This window comes from Xiphias gladius, chromosome 8 (assembly GCF_016859285.1).
Source record: "Xiphias gladius isolate SHS-SW01 ecotype Sanya breed wild chromosome 8, ASM1685928v1, whole genome shotgun sequence".
NCBI classification, from domain to species: Eukaryota; Metazoa; Chordata; class Actinopteri; order Istiophoriformes; family Xiphiidae; genus Xiphias; species Xiphias gladius.
Genome location: NC_053407.1, coordinates 22,006,313 through 22,027,366, shown reverse-complemented (window position 1 = coordinate 22,027,366; position 21,054 = coordinate 22,006,313). Strand labels below are relative to the sequence as shown.

Below are 21,054 nucleotides of genomic sequence, written 5' to 3'. Positions count from 1 at the left end.
TGTGTGTGTGTGTGTGTGTGTGTGTGTGTGCATGTGTTTGTGGTCACAGAGAGAGAATTAATGTGTGTGGGAGCGACAGTGTATATTTCAAGTTTGTGTGTGTGTGTGTGTGTGTGTGTGTGTGTGTGTGTGTGTGTGTGTGTGTGTGTGTGTGTGTGTGTGTGTGTGTGTGTGTGTGTGTGTGTGTGTGTGTGTAACCTGATATACCGACGAGTTACAAAGGAGTGTGCCCTGACTCCAGCTGCCATTTCCTCCATGGTGCTTTCACTTTGCCCTCATATCCTGTCAGACTAAACCTGACCCACAATGCACACACACACACACGCGCACACACACACACACACACACACACATAGATGTCTTCCTATGCATTCAAATGTCTAAGTATTCAACCATTTCCGTATAGATTTAGCACAAACTGAATGAAACACGTATGAATAGGTGTCTTTGGCCATTCATCGTTTGGTTTATACGTGTAGATCTAATTCCCTCCCACACGTGTTTGTATGAAGTCAGATAGAGGTATTTACAGAGCTGGAATAAATCGGCTCGTTAATGCCTGTGTAATTATAATTTGCTGCTCAAATAAACCTATCTTGTGGCACTTCCTCTGCTCTCACGTTGTACCGAAACATGCTTGGATCACCTCATATGTGACTTAAGAATTGGGTAAAGGGTCGAGTCCAGACTGTGGGTGTGTATGTGGATGCATGTATCCATGTGTGTGTGTGTGTGTGTGTGTGTGTACACATGTCAGGGTCTCACCCAGGCTCTGCTTAGCCGCACCTTGACTGAGGCCCTTTCTAAGACATCAGCCTTGACACACTTAGATAGAGTTTGAGATAGCTAGCGGTCGACTTGGTTCCTCTCTTTCTGTTTATGTGTGTGTGAATGTATGCTCGTGATTTTATCTTTCAGTGTGCGGTGACCTGTGGCCATGGCTACCAGATGAGGGCTGTGAGGTGTGTGTCGGGGGACTACGGTGACACAGTAGATGACAGAGAGTGCAATGCTGCGGCGAGGCCCAGAGACAGTCAGGTAAAACAAACAAACAAAAAAACAAAAAACCCCTCATAATAACTGCTCACACACCATCCACTGCTCTTATTTGTCCTAGAGTTGGTTGTTTGGTCTTGGGGTAAAGAAATAAAATATAACTGATAATAGGCCAACAGAATTAAATTCTGCATACACTATTGAGTGCAGATGTTCTATGTATCATCTGTGGTCAGGAAATAAGCACTGATAAAGTGCCTTATCTAAGGCTCATTATAATTGGTTTTAGGGAACACTGAGAAGTGCCCAGATATTTTATAAGGAGAATATTGGTTTAAAGTGATTTTTACCCTGTTTTTATGTTTCCAATAAGTTTGCAGTTTACAATAAACAGGCCCCACCAGGAACATGGCTCTGCAAACATTAAAGAACTGCTAATTATTGTTGTGAATCCAGCAACCAGGCAAGCCAGCTTTAGATCAGTGATCAGTCAAGGAATTTAAGCTACCTGGGTGATTTAAACCAATCGCCTCCATGCAACGGCACACACCTATTTGTATACACGCTCACACCTGACACATACCACGCAGACTTGATTCAGACTTATGGGAGAAAAGACAACCGGCCAATTTACTAAACACGATGTCCACGGTTGTAACACGAAAAAAGCTTCCTGCTGTGGTTGGAAAAGAGGTTAATGAGAGCTGTAAGTATGAACCAGACAGTAAATGAGACGCGAAAATGTTTCATAGAGCTGAGGGGAACTATAGAATGAGGTGACAATTGTCAGTAGGTTCTTCACTAGGAGCATCCCCATCGTTCGCATTATGTTTTGTCATTTGATGCGTATTTAATATAAAAATATTGATTAGTACAGCTCTCACTGGTTACATTTTTTTTCAGGGAGAGCTGAGCTTGAAAACATCTACTGAAGGCTGAGCGAGCCAGACAGCTGCAAGCAAATTAGGTGGTTTAGATGATGAGGACGAAAGGCAGAGCCAGCTCATTGCCTCTCAGCTCCCATTCGTTGGGAGCAATGACTTAAACTAGGCCCTGTATATCTAAAATCAAGCATGAACCAGCAACTAAATGATGTATTTTTAGGTTTCAGGGTCACTCAGATTCTGATTCCGGTTGAAAATTTTGGTGAAATTTGACATCTCAGTGAGTGACACCTTCATTCAGTCATAGGAGAGCTCCTGTAAATCATCTGTTGACCGGTTAAAAGCAGGTCCGCTCAACTGCGAGGTAACCTTGGTCTTCCCTCTTTGACGACGCTCCTAAATCAAGCTTGTGACCTTCGCTACAAATTTAGCCTCTCTGAATGTTTACCTACCCCGCCTGCTTTGACCTAAAGTCCAAGTCGGTGTCAAGGTGGACACAGACCATGAGGCTGCAGCGCACTTTACCTGAGTGGTTTAAGTGTATTGCTTAAGGGTTCTTAGACACTGATGGGCACTGAAGGCAGAGAGTGTTGAACTGATGACCTGTCAGCCTCCAGATAAGTGATCTGTTTCGGCTGTTGGAATTGAGGTCACCTCGATAAGGACAGGCATTGTATCAGGCAGGTCTGAAAGCTCTGAGAAATAAACAATTAAAGAGGTTTTCTAAGTTTTTTACAGCTGGGGAAATCCCTATGTATAAGTAGCCTCTTCAAGCATCTTGTATTTTGTTTTTTACTGGTATTTTTGTGGCATAATTACTCCCATCACTTCAATCTATTGCAGTATGCCTCATGTATGACTAGTAGCTCATTACGCTGCGTTTGCATGTTTGTATTTGTAGGACTGTGAGATGCCAGGATGTCCATGGTCCTCTCCGCAACAAAGCACACCTCGTCCTGACAACTCAGCCCAGCTCCTGACTCAGTGGAGATACGGCTCCTGGACTGCTGTAAGGAAACAAATGGGATTTACTGGGTCTATGAGAGCACATTACACTCTGTGGGTTTATCTTCTACAGTCCAAAGAATATACAAAAGCAGTGGGGTTTTTGCTCAGTGGTAAACAAATTCCTGTACTGTTTCGCTCATCTTTGTGTGTGTGTAGCTTGAAGGAAAATGATCTGCTGGGCTTTGACAAAGAAATATGAGAGTATTGATGGAGCAGTTTGTATATATGTGTGTGTGTGTTTCTGTGTCTCTGTTTAATAGAAGGAAACCACACTCCAGTAAGGATGGGTATCCTGCATGTGTTTACAAATATTAGGTTCACATAATAAATTTTATTGTATATCCCAACATTCCACCAGATAGTACATACTGTACAGGACCATGATCCTCTTTGGCATTGTCTTTTACCCCCTGCTGCATCAACAAACACACACACACACACACACACACACACACACACACACACACACACACACACACACACACACACACACACACACACACACACACACACACACAGGCTCCACTGTCTGGGCTGAGGGGCCCCTCTGTCTCTCTGATACTTCGCATTGTTACTTGTTGTAAATGAAAACCAGACTTCATCTAAACACAAGTCCACGGTTTCGAAGATTGAACCCCGTCTGTCAATCTGAGTGTCAAGAGGCCAGCACCAGTGTGGTCTTACAGACACACACACAAAATACACACACCACATACATGTACATTCATTCCCCCAAGCAGCGGAACTGCCATCCTCTTTAGAGTACCACTGATATGAGAGGGATATTAACGTGCCTATTTGAGCTGGAGCCATTTGATTGCATTAAGTATTCATCCCTTCAGAAATGTTTAACATGATGTCCTGATGACATGACGTGGGTATAGCCCTAGAGTACAAGCAGTCGAAAGGGGATCAGGGAGTCATTTCAGGACACCAGCAACAGTAGAGAAAATCCTAAAGGCATCTATTTGTAACACCATATCTATTGCCATATCTATGGCAGTGTAAGAAATGTAAATCCAGGAAATGTCTGTGGATGGTGTGGTTTTGTACGAGCACATGAATACATCACTGTAAAAAACACAAGCAAAATATTGTGTGATTAGAGAAATGAAGTATTATCAAAGAAACAAACCTGAACCCAGGTCTCATGCACATCCACTTTCAGACTTGTGTCTTATCAGCTCAGGCTGAAAAATAGAAAAAGACAAGAAAGATGAAGACCATTTACCTTGACAAAAAGTTTAATTATCCAACGAAAATGGTGTTTATTTATCTTGAATAAGAAATGAGATGTCTAAATCAAGATATTGCAACTGTCTTGAACTGTGTTTTTGCATTGTGATGGGAAATCTTCTCAACTCACGGGAAGTGATTGAAAATCTTCTTGCTGCACTGGGACTGATTAATCGGAGGAATTCAGTCTTTGTTTTACACACATTTTTTATCCTTTCATAAGAAACAAGGGGTTATTTAGTAAATTCAAATTCATATGAAACATAATTGCACACTCCCAATGTCACTTTATACTGTATAATACCTGCGTAATTATATCTGTACTACCGATACTACAGACATATAGATACATGAAATATACTGTATACAGTATATACTATGCTCTCATTACCATTTGGGGCTGCCAGTTTGTAAAAATTGTATAGCAAAGCTTACATATCACTTAAAACCACTCAATTCCATGGTGTATTATTTAAGCAGTATAGTACCTCATGATAATTTTTGAGTCAGGAAGAGTATAATGCATAACTTTAAAAACCACAATACATTTTTTTTTAACATTTTTGAAAATTCCACATGAGACAAATATTTATCTCAGCTCTGACTGTATCTGTGTGTCCGCCAGTGCTCTGTGTCCTGTGGCAAGGGGAAGCGTGCGCGTTATGTCAGCTGCAGAGATGACCAGGGCGGAGTGGCTGACGAATCATACTGCGCCCACCTCCCGCGCCCCCCGGAGTCCTCTGCCTGCTTCAGCCCCTGTGGCCAATGGCGTGCCGGGGAGTGGTCTCCTGTGAGTAAAACATCCAACACTGTGTCCAATCATCACGGATTTTTTTCACTACAGTGATTTGCAGCAATCACTCAGTTCACTTTTCCAACAATGTTAAAATCACCCTGGGCAATAATGGGCATTTGGTAGTGCTGTGATCCTGGACAGTTAAGTCTTTATTTGTGAACGTTAGCATGGCAAGAGAGCCAAAACTCTTGATGGTGGGATTGTTTAACTGGCAGTTAAGGAGCCAGGGATGATTTACAGTGATTCTGTTCTGATCTTTAAATCACATACTCATGTGAAATGAAAATCCTTTTAAAAAGAAAAACCCGAATGAGGACAAAGTCTTAAGTTCATTAAATTCGTGTCATATTAAGTTGATTTCTACTCCCATTGTATTCACAGTTACAGACTCATGGGGCACAATCAGTGATTGATTGGGGAACAATCAATGAAAGCAACACTCCCCAAACTTAAGGATGATTTAGAACCTGGAAAATCTCCTACAAAAATCTCATTAGAGAAAAAAAAAACTGTCCCTTTCCAAGAATTCTTTGGAAATGAGTCACAGTGGAACAGGTCAGGCAGGGTCAGTCGGTTGTCAAGATATTGTGACATTTAGAAATTACAGAATCAATACTTGTTGTGCCTTAAGGCAGCGGGTCTGCTACACTTTTGTAATGCACACTGCTATCACAGCAGTGCAGACGATGCAGTTCAGTCTATACCTTAAAGGAGATTTCTACCCTTGGGAGTGGTGTAGCTCTCAAAGTGAGCCGTCAGAATTAGAGGAAAACATGAATTCTTTTTCAAGATTAAATTACTGCGTGATTGTTTAAATTATTGGTTCCTTGTGAAATTTGCAGTCCCCCTCCCTCACGTCCCTGTTTAATACTTTGGTTCTCTCGCCCCTGCCACAGTGTTCAGTAACATGTGGCGTGGGAAGAACCACCAGACAGGTGGTCTGCTCTAACTACCACCAGCCAGTAGACCAGTCTTTCTGTGACCCGGATGAAAAGCCTGCGACAGAACAGGAGTGTACCACTGCACCCTGTTCCTCTATCTACCACCGCCAGCGCATCAGTGACCAGCCCTATGGATATCCCCAGGACCCAGGACGCCATCCTGGGCACAGCAGCTGGAATGTGCCCTCAGCAGACAACCAATGGAGGACCGGACCCTGGGGCGCAGTATGTTTGTTCAGCATGTGATCTTTGGAGAAATAGAGCTGTGTAGAAGTATTTTGTCTTGTGGTAGAATAATTTTAGGGATTCCAGTTAGAATTTGCATAATTTTCTTGCTATGTTCAAGAAACCAGTTAAGATCTTCTCTTGGATCCTGGTTAATACTCTCTATTGGCACACAAATTTGAAGTTTTATTTCAAAAAAACATTTGTAAAAAAAGACAATAAAGAATCAAATGATATTTTGTAAGGCCAGTATGATGCACAGTACGTATTACATATTGCCATGAAGGCCTGTGTTTGTCTGTCTGTAAACACATCCTTGTGAACACATTAACTCGGAGGGTGAGGTAGCAGATGTTTTCATTTCCCAGGGCAGAGGGCCATACATGGTAAAGGACTTTACAAACAGCACCAAGGGACAGATTGCAATGCATACTAAGGACTGCAGAGTGTATTTAAAGTATTTAAACGGTGTGTTAGTGTAAATATGGACAACAGTATTCTATACTGTAGCCATTTTCCCAAATTGTAGGTGTCCCTCAAGGTACAGCCATAATTCTTAGACTGGAATCGATGGGCATGAACAAACCCAAATGGATCAGAGCTGTTCAGGCTCTTCACATACTCGGCCTTGAACCATGTTGGCTCAAATGCAGGCTGAATACTATTTTTGTCGGGCACAAGTTCAACTTCTTTTCTTGTTTAACCCTGTGTGGTAGTTTCACGTCAGCGAAGATTGGTGCAGTTGGGCTTGTGTCTCCTGTATGTAGTTTTGTTTGCATAGCTCTATTTTTGAATACATTTTGTCATGAAATTGGGCACCCAGGACAAGACCTTATCACGAACACAAGAGCTATTTATGACCTTACATGGTGGAGGTGCAAAACAGACCAGTTCAGAGCAGTTCATAGTTCATAGAGAGCACATAAGTTAATGCATGAGTGCTTTAATTTTGGATAAAACAGCAACATTTTGCGCCTAATGTTTTCATTTTTCATCTAATAAGCACAAATCAGTTAACAAGATGGCTTTTACTCAATTAAAAGATGTGGTTATTGTACTGTGAAACTCTATTTTAGAGATCACTTGAATGTTTTTGAAGTGGTTTTGTGGGTTTTTTTTTCTTTTTCCGAAAGCCATGAGAAGGACATTCTTCCATTGTTTAAAATCCCCCCAGCAGACACATTCATCCCAGTACACTGTTCATTCTCACATAATGAACTTGACTGGAAGCACTGCTGCTAAGGCTCACTGTGCTGTCCTCCCTCACACTCAGAGAGCTCTGAATGTACTCACTGCTATTGACAGTGGAGATGTGTCATTTTAATTGGATGCAGAGTGTACATACTGCTCTGTTCAAGGCTGTGTTTTTCAGTTTTTAAGGTTGTCCTTCCCGGGCTGATGTTTTCCACCTTAGGAAGACAATTTTGAACAGTGCAGCTGGGGTTGGTCTTGGTAGGACTCAGATAAATTCAGCATAACATGTTGTGTATTGTGTATGTAAGTTCTTAAAAAACTTATCTAGTAGTGCTTTTTGGAGCTTTTATCCCATGGCCCCGTAGGGAACTTACAGGTCATACACAGCTATTGGAGGTAGATTGTTTCCCAATGATTTTCTGCCTTGTAGGCATATTCGTGTGTGCATGTGTCGTGGTCCTCACTGAAACACTGCGTGTACTCTGCAGTGTTCTAGTACCTGTGCAGGAGGCTTCCAGAGAAGAGTGGTGGTCTGTCAGGATGCTGACGGACGCAGCAACAGCTACTGCGATGAGAGAGTCAAGCCTGCCGAGTCCAAGAGCTGTGACTCGGGGCCTTGCCCCCTGTGGAACTACGGTGTCTGGGGAGAGGTGAGGATATATTTCGAGTTCAACTGCAGCTTTTGTCATATTCTTCCACATACTCATTGTAAACATTATTGAATTTCCCACACACCTTTTGTGTTTTATCCCTGTCGTCTGATATGTCTTCTGTCTCTGGTGTGTCTCTCTATTATCACTTATTATACACACACTGGCACTTGTCCGGTCTCGGTCTGAGAGAACTGCTAGTTAAGTTAGTTAGGTCAAAGGACATTGGTTTTATAAAGTGCTGAAACAGTCCAGAGATGCCTAGCTGAAGCAAATTATATGACTCAGTATTATAAAATGATTATATAATATAATTATATAACATTATTGAACGTAATTTTGTTTGCCAACCTCAGTGCACCCAGACCTGTGGTGGAGGAAGGAGGACTCGCCTGGTGGTGTGTCAAAGGCCCAGTGGTCAGAGGCTCAACGACTACAACTGTGACATCCTGGACAAGCCGCCCGACATGGAGCAGTGCAACCTGCAGCCCTGCCCCGGCTCTGCCTCCTGGCACCGCCGACCATGGAAGCCGGTATGATAGTCCTAACTTGTTTTCCTTCAACACTTACCTTCCTCACTGAGGGCGCGTCACTGTGAGTAGACATTGTGTGTGCTAAAATGACTTCAGACCTGTGTACTGAGTGTGTTGTTTTGCCTAAAACTATAGGAGATTCTGAAGTGAGCGCTAGGTATCTAGCACTACTGTTGGCTAGTCCGCTCCAGCCCACCCAGATGGGCCCTGCAGTGGCATGGTGCTGATTAGAATCAAGAAAAAAAAAAAAAGAAAAATACGCAAAAAACACAATGCTGCTCCACTTAGGGGATCATGAAAAACACATGGATCCCATTTTGAGCCAAGGCTCCATGTTAAAACCTATAAATCAGGACAGTGTTGTCCAACATTGCCATATATTTGTAGACGCATAACTTTAGAAAATATTTATTTCATATATGAGGCGTGAAGTAAATGTTCTTTGTTGTTATTGCTGTCTTCACCCTGTATCTGAAGTACACAAGTGTATATTTGTGTATAAGAGTTAATATTATGATCTTTATTGAACAGCTAAGGATGACTGTCAGTGTATTTTGTATATGTATCTTTGTACAGTATGATTTTGTTTTTCAAGTATTTAGTTTTCGTTACCGAATATTATATTTAATATTTTTGCTGGTGCTCTTGGTCAGACCTCTCGTATCTCTCTATGAGTAAATGCAGTTTGTACAGAGGAAAATATTTTCAAAACATGTTTCATTTGTGTTTTTGATAATGTTTTTTTTTTTTTTTTTTTTTTTTTTTACTTACGTTGAAATGCAGTTTCAAATGGCTTCTTCTCTGTTAGGTTAAAATATTTGAAATCATCTACACTGTCAGAGTAGCCAAGAAAACTACAAAACAAAAGATATAAATTAATCTTAAAAACAATACGCAGAAACTAAATTAAAGGTGAGTGCCTTGAAATGCAGAATGACTGAAAAATAAACATTATAGGAAAAAAAATTTCATAAAGTATTAATTGTTATTTTAAGTTTGAATAAAGTATATTGTCTGGTCTATATCATGCACGAAAACAGGCATAAATGCTCATAAACTACACCGTAATTCCCATTCAGACATTTTTCTTCACCAGTTTGGACTTAATCCTAACATCCTATCCCGGAAAGGAAGTCAGTCTGTCATTATGATAAGGCACTATTAAATTTTCATTATATAATTGTGCATTGTTGGTATCATGGAGTTGATTTGATCATATCTCCAGGCTTAGAATGAATTCGTTAATGGCACAGTAGGCAGCAACATTGCAGCTTATTAAACATAGAACTATCAGTGCAGTAAATCCAGTTTATCATCGAGGCGTCATTTTTCAGATTTCATCAATGTCCATAAAACAAGCCTAAGCACACAGATACCTCCGCATCATCCAGTTCTAGGCATTTGTTGCTGTGTCTTTTATTCCTTTGGCCAGTTTTTGTATTTCTGAAGGATTTTGCTTTTTAAATGAAACTTATTTATTTGTTTACAGTAGATTATTAGTTGTTTCACCTTTAATGTTTTATTAGTGATGTAACACTTTACTTGAATCATTTGTCATGATACACATATGTCACCTGAGCAATTCCTGTCTGAGTCTTCAGTCTTTGCAGTCATGTGACCTTACCAGTGATGCAGGATCCCCACTGCTGCTCGGAGGGCAACTTAGGGGCAACAAAACCCAATGAGCAGCTTGGGTACTGTTTTGTTGAATAAATAGACATTTCTAAATGAGCCACATACATTTCAATATAATTTCAGCTTTGTTTCCCATCCATACTTAAAACATTATGCTATCAGGGATGCTATCAGATGGTAGTTTACAGCATCACCGCATCAAATAAATCTGTATCTCTGTGGCTCGTCAGCGAGTATTAAGTGTGAAGAGCAGATTTTAGCATGGCAATATGTTTAAAAGAAGCTGCTCCCATCGCCTTGTTGCAACCTGAAAGAGAAACTAAACACCAGCTGTCGGATCTTGTTTTTGCTGACCTTCAGTGGTTTCACGCTTCACCTCGCTGCAGTGATGTAGGGGTGTACTCCAGGGTCAGCGGGTGTCAGTAGGTGGGGTTACAGTTGCAACCCTACACACGCTTGGCCCCACCCAACCTGAAGATGTGCACCAACTTGAAGCTTTTAATGAGAGAGAGAAACTAGAGAGATATACTGCTATACAGTCTGGTAATAAGTTACTCTGTAAGATCTTTTTTTTTTTTTTAGAGCTGTGTGACAACTTAGTAACTTATCCAAGCAAACTAGCAGCTCTCACTGAATCCAGGTTCCACAGTACTGTTGCCATTTACATTCTGATTATGTGTTGGACTTTAAGTCAGGCACTTAAACACTGTCTTGTGGTTGCGCAGCTTTGCAGATTCAGGCTCCTGCAGACAATTTGTGTCAAGTTTTAAAATGTGACATGTAAACACTCTGACTTGCATCTTGGTTGAGGCAACATAAAATTATCATGACACATATTTCAAGTGAAGTATTGCACATGGGTCTGTATTTACGTTGGTATTCTCTTCAGTGAGGATGTCTGCGCTCTCATTCTTTCTTTCTTTGCTTCTCTCGCTGTGTCACTCACAACCAAGACATCCACAACCAAGACGCCTCAGCTGTGGCAATTTCACTCCCACTTCCTCGGTTTTTTTTTTGGTTTTTTTTTTACCCTGTGGTGCTAAGTTGCCAAACTCAAGGGGGCAGCTCTACTTTATTTAGCATATTTTGGTTTGTTCTTGTTCTTTTTGCTATTTATTTCATTCTGATGCAAAATACATAATATGTTGAATTAGCTTTTTCCCACTGTAAAGAATATTAAAGAAACGTAACTGTGAAATTTGTGTTGTTTCTCAATGCAATATTTTACTGAAAAAAAAATACAGGACTGAACAATTTTAGTAACTGCTATGTATTAAGGAAGAACACAATTTATGATCGAGGTTATGAACGCATAAATCCTACTAATATCTCACTAGGGAACAGCATTGGGATGGGAAGACAAAATACACAGAAATAGTACGCTGCAAAATGGTAGTATTAGAAATACATAGTTTATTGCTTTAACAGGAAAGCATTTTTGTTGTTGATATACAGCAGTCATCTTAGCTGTCTAGTACACTAATATGCTCTGGTAAACCATGTGCATGCAGTTCAGTATATAGTGTGTAGGCGAGTTAGTGTAAACAGCTCTTGGAAAAGACTTTGCTTGTCGGTCATTACGTGGTATTTTGGTATTTGACCCTCAATTGACTTCAAATACATTTAGCAGTCTTTTTCAGTAACCCTTATAATAATTAAGCTTTTGGGGGCATGCTTGAAACCCATATCCATTGTATCTATAGTACTTCACCTACCTTGGCATAATGTTGTGTAAAAACACTGCAGGCCTTTTTCTTTTATGTGTTTTAACATTTAATTTCACAATATCCCAGGAGAAAACATACATAGGCCAAGTCAAACTTTGGCACTGATGGCACATCTGTTTACCATTGTATTAATGGAGCGCTCTCTAATGCACTTGGCAGGAGACTGACTGACTGAGAATTTCTTTTACTACAACAATAATTGGTATTAATTCACGCTGGCAAGGGTTGTTTAGTTGAGGAGATCCCAAAGCAAGCCCCGAAAAAGCCAGTATGTACAGAAGACCTCTGATTGAATTATGTATTATGTATTATGTATTATGTATTATAATATTGTTTAATAATATTGTTTCTTTTTCTTTGGAAGATTTTATTAATTGAAATTTCTTTCAAAAGCACCTCTGTGAAAAGTAATATGTGGTAGTATATTCAAATAAAGTAGTCATTTAAGTCAATACTTTACCATAGGTTTCAAGCAACTCAAAATAGACCCTATTACTTAATTTGACAATAGAAACCTCTCATTTACCAACTGCAATGACCCATTCATTTAATATACTTCTATATAAAGCAATACTGGAGCCTACATGCAGCATCAAGTGTTGAACTTAAAGCAGAGGCTAACATCAATCATAAAAGTACCTTCATGCATGTGACTTCTGTCCTATGTTGCATTCATACCATTTCTGAATGTTCTATCATTTTACAGAACCAAAAATTAAATATTGGCCTCGTGAAATGGCAGATTTATGTCGGAGCTCTTGCTCTTTTAGAGGCCAGAGGGTGATAAGATGGTCTGGGTGGCAGTGGGGGTGTTCTTGTATTAAATAACACTGTCAAAAAATTTCTCATAGCTTCAGAGGGTGTCTTACCTTATGTGATGGCCTCTTCTGTTGGTAGCGTCCCCAAAATATCATTCTATGCTAAACAGCAACAGAAGCATTTTTGCACCAGCAATATCAATCACGTCAGTTTCCAGAAACAGCTCATAAATTAAATCATTTTATTTTTGTCATAAAAATTTTAAATAACATATAAAATAAGTCACACATACCATCCCACAGATACCATCACTGCGAAGGCATTTTAGTCAAGCCAGACCTTTGATATTTCATTTTTCATAAATTAAATATACATTTCTTAAACCTAAATACATGTTAATAGGGAAATGGCTTTATTAATGGTGGTATACTACCATCTTGACAATATTCACAAATGTGCACATGCTTTCTGATAACCATTTGATCAAGGAAAGTATCTTTTATGTTGACATTCATTTACTTAATGAATTTACCAATTCAATCTTTGCTTCAGTTTGTTGACAATAACCCAAGAGGTCTCTTCTACCTGGACCCTTCATCATTTTTAAGCTTGCTGTGACAGCTTCAGAAACTCTGAATAAATGATTGTCAAAGCTGTATTCATTTTCCAAATACAGGTCTTCAAAACACATTTGTCGTATATAAAAAAGAAAAGACACAAGACAACTATCACATTTATTGCACAAATTTAGAAAAGTAGACACATAGTTTAACATAAACTACCAAGAATCTAAATATCATTAGCTAACGGTATTTACATTAAAAGCAATGTCAATGGCAAATGCGTGCAAGGAACAACAATAAGGCTGTGTGTGATAAATTGGCAACCAAGGCACCATTTTAGTCATTTATGCCTGTTTGTTGCTAACAAAAACATACCGTTTCCTTTCGAGAGTGGTTTTCCCGTGGAGGGGGATCGCAGTTGAGCGTCTGTGAACTAATCACGTTGCTTCAGATGAAATCCACATGCGCAACATTGACATACTTGACTTTGGCCCTAGGGCACTGGGCAACAACATTCTCCAAACCTGTCACCCTGGGGTCAGTTGGTCATGACATCACTGAGCTTGTGTTTCCTGATCCTGCCCATATGCCAGTCGAGTCTGAGCAATTGAAGCAGTGGCTGGAAGCCCCCACCACCACCACCACCCACCCAGTCCTCTCTTGTATGGTTCTTGTCATGGTTTTAATTTAAATCTGAGTCAGGAGATAATGTTTCATTTAGGCCTTTGAGAGAAAGCAAAATAGTTCAATTGATGATTTGCTAGTTAAAAGTCATGCACTATTAAGACTTTGGAGGCAGAAAACCAGATGCTGTGAGATGTTATCTGAGGATTCAAAATATTCGGATCACAGCATGGCTTTCACACCGGGGATGGAAGTTTCTTTTAGATCCACCAGTTTGAAAACACGAAGAAAAGTACTGTAATACAGATTTTCTTTGCCAACACTTGCATAAACATCCTCACAGTTCATTGTAGCTTAGAGATCAGTCAAATGATGATATTGACGCTGTCCCTGTAGGAGCAGAGCCCCATCTTAAGAAATAAGAGTTGACTCTGAAACAGAATGGGTTTGTTCAGGGCATTGGAAGTCATTAAGAAAGGAGCCCATCTAGTAAGGGTAGATGTTATTTTGCGGGTGATCTGAGCTGGGAGAGATGCAGGGAGATGAAATGAGAGGAGACAGGCCATGAAAGTCTGGAAGCATTTAGGTTGGTCTGCCCCAAGCCCATTGAATGATAGGGAACAAGGCCTCATTTGGTCACAGGTAGAGAGCATCTGCTTTTCCTCAACTTGCTGGTCAAGCATTATGACGTAGTTTTAAGCCTCTAGGAGACACTTTTTAGACTCTACTGACACATGTTTTCTTCTCACATGAGGCTACCATCCCAGACATGATGGGGCCTGGTCCTATTTGGGCTCATCAAGTTGATGGAGTGAAATGGAGTTTGTGGAGCTCGACATCTCTTTCAAAGAGCTTTTTCCCTTGTATGAGAAAGACAGTGATAGATTGGGCGTTGTGTAGCCCACTTTCAAAGACAGGGAGGTAATAGTTCTTCATTTCAGTCCCAACATGCATACCTGGGATGTTTTAGCTACAACTGTAGAGGGTGAGAGATTTAGCTGTGCTTGTATTGTACTATTTGACTTAGGGTGCTGTACTTTTCACATGCATTAGCTACCTGTCACGTCTGTTTCTACTTGTTCATCGTCTCAGCTAGCAGGGCCACTGGTCTGCAGATGTGAGGGAATTCCAGTGTGAAAGTCAGTCCCTTCTCCACTTGCTACTAAAAGTCAACAACACTCAAAGGAAAAACCCACCCGACAGTAGTTGTGCACTGTATACATGGTTTTTTGGGCTACAACGAATAATTCTTTTCATTACCAATTAATCCGCAATCTGCCTCATTTTATCGATTAATTGATCGATCTAAAACATCAGAAAAAAGTGAAAAATGTCCATTCCAGTTTCCCAGAGCCCAAAGTGCCATCTTGTTTTGTCTGACAAACAGTTCAAAACTCAGAGATATTAAAATTACTACAATGTAAGACAACAGAAAGCAGCAAGTCCTCACATTTGAGAAACTGAAACCATCAAATGTTTGGCATTTTTGTTTGAAAAATTACACAAACAATTAATCAATTGTCAGAGTAGTTTCCAATAAGTTTTGTTTTGAGTAACTAATCGATTAATTGTTTAATCGAGGCAGCTTTATATAACTAGGATGTATTCCATGAAGATGTTCTTATTATATAGCATAGCTTCATATCAACATTTTGGCACCCTAACTTTTGACAGGATGGGATGTGCAACTACTTTTTATTAATTTAGTTGTTAAACGTAAAGGAGGCACTATATTTCCCATAACAGACCTCTGCATTGGGTTTACTGAGGCAAACTCCTAGCGGCGAACATTACCAATGCTTCTATCTGTCTGTTGTTATCTGCCATGGCTTTCCCTTTTGTAATTCCTATTTACAGAAAATGGTGAATCTACAAGAAGATCGTTCTTGTCGAATCTGAGGCACTGAAACCAAAATTTGTATTTTTAATGTCGTAGATACTTATTTATTTGTTTATTCATTGATACAGTGTTTATTTTTTTATTTTTTTTATTTTTTTTGGGTGGGTTTTTCCTCTGATGGTGGCATATTTCCTTTGCCAAGACTCACTACCACCCATAGACTTGGCTGAGAGCAGGCACGGGGTTAGCACAGCTTCGAAAAGAGACCCAGTAGAAGAAGGGAACATTGCAATTTGCACTTAAATTTCAAAAGAGCTCTCTATCGCCTCTATAGTGCTGCCATAAATGGAATATTTAAAATATTGTTCTGTTTGTTTGTGTCTGTTTCTGTTTCCTCCATTTCATTTTTTGTCTGCTTCAAAAACAATCTAAAACTATGTTATTTTCCTTCTTTTGAATCGTTTGATTTGCATGATTATCTTTTTTTTTGTAATCATAAATGCAAGGTCACGATCTTCCACTTCTCTGAGCTTTTCCATACTTCTCCATTTGCAAGCTGTGGCAAACGGCTTGCTATGACGGATTAGAAAAGCAGCTGTGTAACATTTAGCAGGAAGAGGGAGTTGAACGTGGATGTTCTGTGTCAAAGGTCGCTAGTTTAGAACTTTACAGCTGCTCTGCTGTTTGTATTTTTCAAGTTTCTGATCCCAAGAATTGTATTTTTTCTATCTTTTATATGTTCATTCCCCATTTTTTGTGCATCTGCATAACATTCATCTGAGCCCTAATGGATGTTTCAGTACAACATGGTAATGGAAAACGCTCTCAGTGGAATGTTTAGACAAACGGAAAAACTTGCCTGTTTTGTCATTTCGTTTTGACTTATGGTTGCTTGGTGTATCTTTTCTGAGTGGTGTTGACTTAAAAAGGAAACTGTGTTGAAGCAACTGTATATGCCTACTCAACCTGATGTTTATTTAACTCTTTGGAGATGGCAGAGTCATACTTTGGCATGGAGTGCAGAATATGCTGTTTAGTTTTAGCCAATCAGAAGTACACTGCAGCTCCTGCAGCTGTCTGTCAGGAGCTGCATTGGCTGAGACATGAAGGAAATTATTTCCACATCATATAATCAACTGCACCTTGGGATGAATAATATGGCAAAATCGACTTGTCCCATTTGAAATTCATCACTATATGTTGTAACTTTACTCTGAAACAAAATATGCCTGAACCTTGCATTTGGATAAATTTGCACATCGTTGTTTTTGTTGAATTCATCCTATGATTTCTATAGTTCCAAATGTCTTGTAGGATTGGTTATGGGCAAGAATTGCACGAGATTAGTCGCATGCATAAATGCTAGGATTTCACGCTGCGCCTGTGCCTGGTTTCAAACAAGTCTGAGTGGCTATTTTGGCCTGATGGATAAAAGATCTATGACTTCTGACATTCCTCTGCCCCATGACGCCGCTCTTACCAGCTGTTCCCATGTTGACAACATGTGTTGTTTTGACTTCTGTCTTTGAAACCCGCCCTGCAAAAAAAGACCATGAACAGAAAAGCAGCCTGAATGTTCCATGACTCTGTCTTACTCCCTCCTGTCTCCCTCTTTCTCTCATCTCATTTAATCTATGCAGCAGAGAACACAGTGATACTGATAAAGCTGTAACAAAAGACATGACATTATCTTGAAGTACATTTAGTTCCCAGCTATCACTTGCTCTTTGCTTGGTTTGTTGTATAGATGCATTATAATTTTGCATACAGCAGACAGCTTTGTTTGAAGATACTTTATCTAACAACCTTGACAACATGTAGCCTAGGGTATAATTCCACGCTCCCTTCACACCGTCTACACTTGCAAGTTTGTTCTTGCTCCAGATCAGCATTGAGCTCCTTTGAAGAGTCTATGTAACTACAGTTACCATATGCTTGGTATTACCATCCTCTTGCATTGCAACTGTGCTGCAATGTGATTGGAATTTGACCTTGGCTCTCACATATAAGATATGGTCTTGTTTAGAGCCACTAAATAAAGGAAACATATAACAAAAACTCTTTTTTGTGATCTAAATTCCCTTTTAGCAGTTTTTCCTTCATGCCTAATAATACATTATTCATTTCGAGATGATCAAGAAAAGTCATATAGGTATTAAACTTTGAGTTATATTCATAACTTGCCTGTAGTCCCATGAGCAGATATTAGTCTTATCTTGATAGTCATTATATTGTAGTACATCATCATAGTGGCTAAAAAAAACAAGCACAAACCAGTGTGTAAAATATTAAAATTAGTTCATCGTTGTCACTGATCTGGCAAGATCAGTCTTTCAGTAAAACTCACATTAGGATGTTTAAGAGGGACTTTGTGATTTTTAAGCCCCAACATAAACAATTGTTTTCAAAACACTTAATTCTGCTTTTGTCACCCAACAAAAAGACTTTTATAGTGTAGATATAGTTCTCACAATAATACAGTAATGGATATTTTCACGTGTTTCTTGAGCCCCTAGTGATTAGTGTGTATTTGATCTCGGAGCCCATTTACAAACAAAGCAGTTTTGATCACAGCTACAGTGGTTAGTAGGTTTTGTGGAATTCACCTCCTCTCCCTGAGACACTACGCAAAATTAGCTGCTTTGATTGCCATATTGGCTGAGTGACAAATATTAAACTCTAGTCGAGTTTCTCTTGGGTACCTAACGGTTTCCATGTGTCCTATTGGCTTACCTGTTCACAGTAAGGCATTGGGTGGGGTCATCTTGAGGTTGCCGCCTGCCCCTCCTAGACAAAGACACTGCTGCTCAGAAAAAGTATCTAATATCAGTCTGATTATCCTGTTAGAAGTTATCTGTAAGAAATCATATTTTTTAAATTTAATCAAAATCAGACGTCTAATTCCCGAGGCTGTTTTATAGTTTAATAGTACATCAAAAAGGCATGAGTTGGTGTCTGGTTTAGCACTCAATTATGTGATTCGATCCAGATCTGTGAAACTGTATCACATCAAGATTCTGCTTTGTAGTCACTAAGTAGTATATTAAGAGCTGCCTGTTCGTTACATATTGTTTTAAATATCAATTATGTCTGCTTCTGAAGAAGTTCTGTTCCGCTTTGCAAACAACTTTTTCTCACAAAAGCTGTTTTACTTGGCTGGTTTTCAACTTTGTGCCGAATTGAAAGCGATTGAGTCATTCCATTTTATAGTAATCCACATTGTGCCTAGATGAACCTCACCGGATTATACTAGATTTAACCCACCTAATCATGTGAAATTAATTGCTGGGACAACGTGGGAGGGCAAATCTGTCTGAAGAGTGTTTCATTTGCCATGTGACCCATTGTATGTGCTGTTTTTCTCAAGGGTTTTTTTTTTTTTTTTCCTTTATGGTAAAGTGATCTGGAGGATTTTAACTTAAATTCAGAACACTCTTACACCTCAGAAAGTCATTAGGATAACACCAGAGCACCAACCTGTTTAAATCCATCATAACATACATAAAAGCAAAAAAATACATGTAATATTAAGAGAACATCAGTAAAAGTAGCAAATGCTATCATAATGCATCAATTTTCTAAGAAAAAAAACACTTCCATATTCAAATTTGACATTCTCCAAATATAGGCACCACTATTTTTTTAAAGTAAAAGAGAGCATAGCAGCTAGATAGTAACTTGTCGTACTTGTAGCAGCTGAAACCAAGTAATAAGTGGAATAGTCTTACCTGAGTGGTTGCTGGTGAGTGAAGCAGCCCCAGCTGTAGATCGGTGAAGCGGAGGTCCCTGAGTCCTTGCCCTCTTCTTGTTCTCAGAGGTGTCCTCTGGTCCCACGCATTGTGCCAGCTCTCTGTGCTCTATGTTACCAGCCTTGATTAACTAATGGCTGACAGATGAGGCAGGGTAGAGGGAGGAGCACATTGCCATATAGCGTCTTTTCTCTCACCATTAAAATGCAGATACAGTTCAGCTGGGGGAGCGTAGCCCGTATGGCTGCGATTTCCTTTTCTTCCTCCCTTTTTTTCTTTCTCTTTTTTTCCTCCTGCTTTTACAGCAGTAAGGAGGAGCTAGCCCCCCCCCCCCACACACACACACAAATGCACACACACACACACACAGACCCCCCCCTACACACACACACACACACACACACACATTTCCTACATGTTTACCTGTCTCTGCTCTTGTCTGAGGTAGAGGGAGTTCTGTTATCATTTTTGAGTGAGTGTGCAGTGGGTATGTGAATCTGCCATTGCTAAGGACTACTCACTCAGCTCTGGCCTCGGCTTTGATGTTCTCTGTCAGCTGAGCCAGACCTGTGTTTAAAATGCCTCGGTAATTACAATGTGTATGATGCATGTGTGTGCAGTGTCAACCACTGCCCGCACCACACTTAAGAAGAAAAGGCAGGCGGTGGCTTTGTATGAAGGGTTCAAATAGACACTCAAATCTTGATCAGTAGAATTTTTAACAGGTTAAAAAGTCTTTTAGCTTCTAGAAACGTGGGAAAGAAAAGAGAAAATCCTCAAGACATGTCTGTGAATTTGGATTCTTCTTTCCATGGTCCATCATCTGTAGTACGGGTGCAATATGTAGGACCATGAGTACCATGAGTACGGGTGCAATATGTAGGACCATGAGTACCATGAGTACACAGGAAAAAAAAAAAAAATCGTGTTTGGTGTTATGCAACATTCTGAGATCATAATTAGAGGACAATGCGATATTATGTTTATTATCTGGACTGGAAAATACGCTAAGACAAAATGTAACTCTCCTCGTCTTGTGTATTTGATTCCAGCACCCCATTTTTGGAGTGGCTTTGTATAGGGGCGCTCATTCGTCAAGCAGAAATAGCGGGCACCCTAATTGCTGTCTGGCCTCATGGGGACCGAAGGCTCTAGAATATTTTCATCTACCATTTCAGGCAAAGGCCTTTTTCATGGCTTTCAGCAGGGTGTCTGGTTTTTATTCATTATGTTTTTTTCCTCTTCTTCTTCGCTGTCGTCTCTTTAGCTTTCCTGAAGAATTTCTAGGTTCCTTATTGGTACCAGATGATTGTCTCGCCGTGCGCATGCATCCATGTTTCTCTCTGCATCTTTTCTTCTTCTTGCCCAGGCCCCTGCTGTTTGCAGCAGCTCTAAAAGTAATTCCTCTGTTTACAGGTTAGATACTTGGCAGCGTTCCATCAGTGCTCGAGTGTTTGACAAAAGGTTTCGGCGAAATCCATTTGGGTTGTTGAGCTGAAATTTGTTTGCAGTGTGTTCAGTTGGCGTGAAATGCTACGAGGAAGCTGTTGGGCACTTGTGTTGAGGTCTAAGTCCTGCATATGTAGTAGTGAGTGAAACGTTTTGTTGTATGCTAATGTTTACATCCATGGGTCTGTACAAAATACAAATAAAAAAAGGCTGGTTATATGGCTGGTTGCGGTATCTAGCGATGT

The 21,054-nt window shown here is 39.9% G+C and overlaps 1 protein-coding gene across 1 annotated transcript in view; it reads left to right on the top strand.

Moving 5' to 3' along the window:
- LOC120792988 (A disintegrin and metalloproteinase with thrombospondin motifs 20) overlaps positions 1-21,054 on the top strand; it is an 80,973-nt gene that overhangs the window by 49,139 nt on the left and 10,780 nt on the right. Inside the window, exons 23-28 of the mRNA XM_040132475.1 lie at positions 919-1,038; positions 2,782-2,889; positions 4,750-4,914; positions 5,817-6,086; positions 7,769-7,930; positions 8,287-8,463. Of these exons, the coding sequence (XP_039988409.1) occupies positions 919-1,038; positions 2,782-2,889; positions 4,750-4,914; positions 5,817-6,086; positions 7,769-7,930; positions 8,287-8,463 (1,002 nt within the window). The remainder of the gene's footprint in view (positions 1-918; positions 1,039-2,781; positions 2,890-4,749; positions 4,915-5,816; positions 6,087-7,768; positions 7,931-8,286; positions 8,464-21,054) is intronic.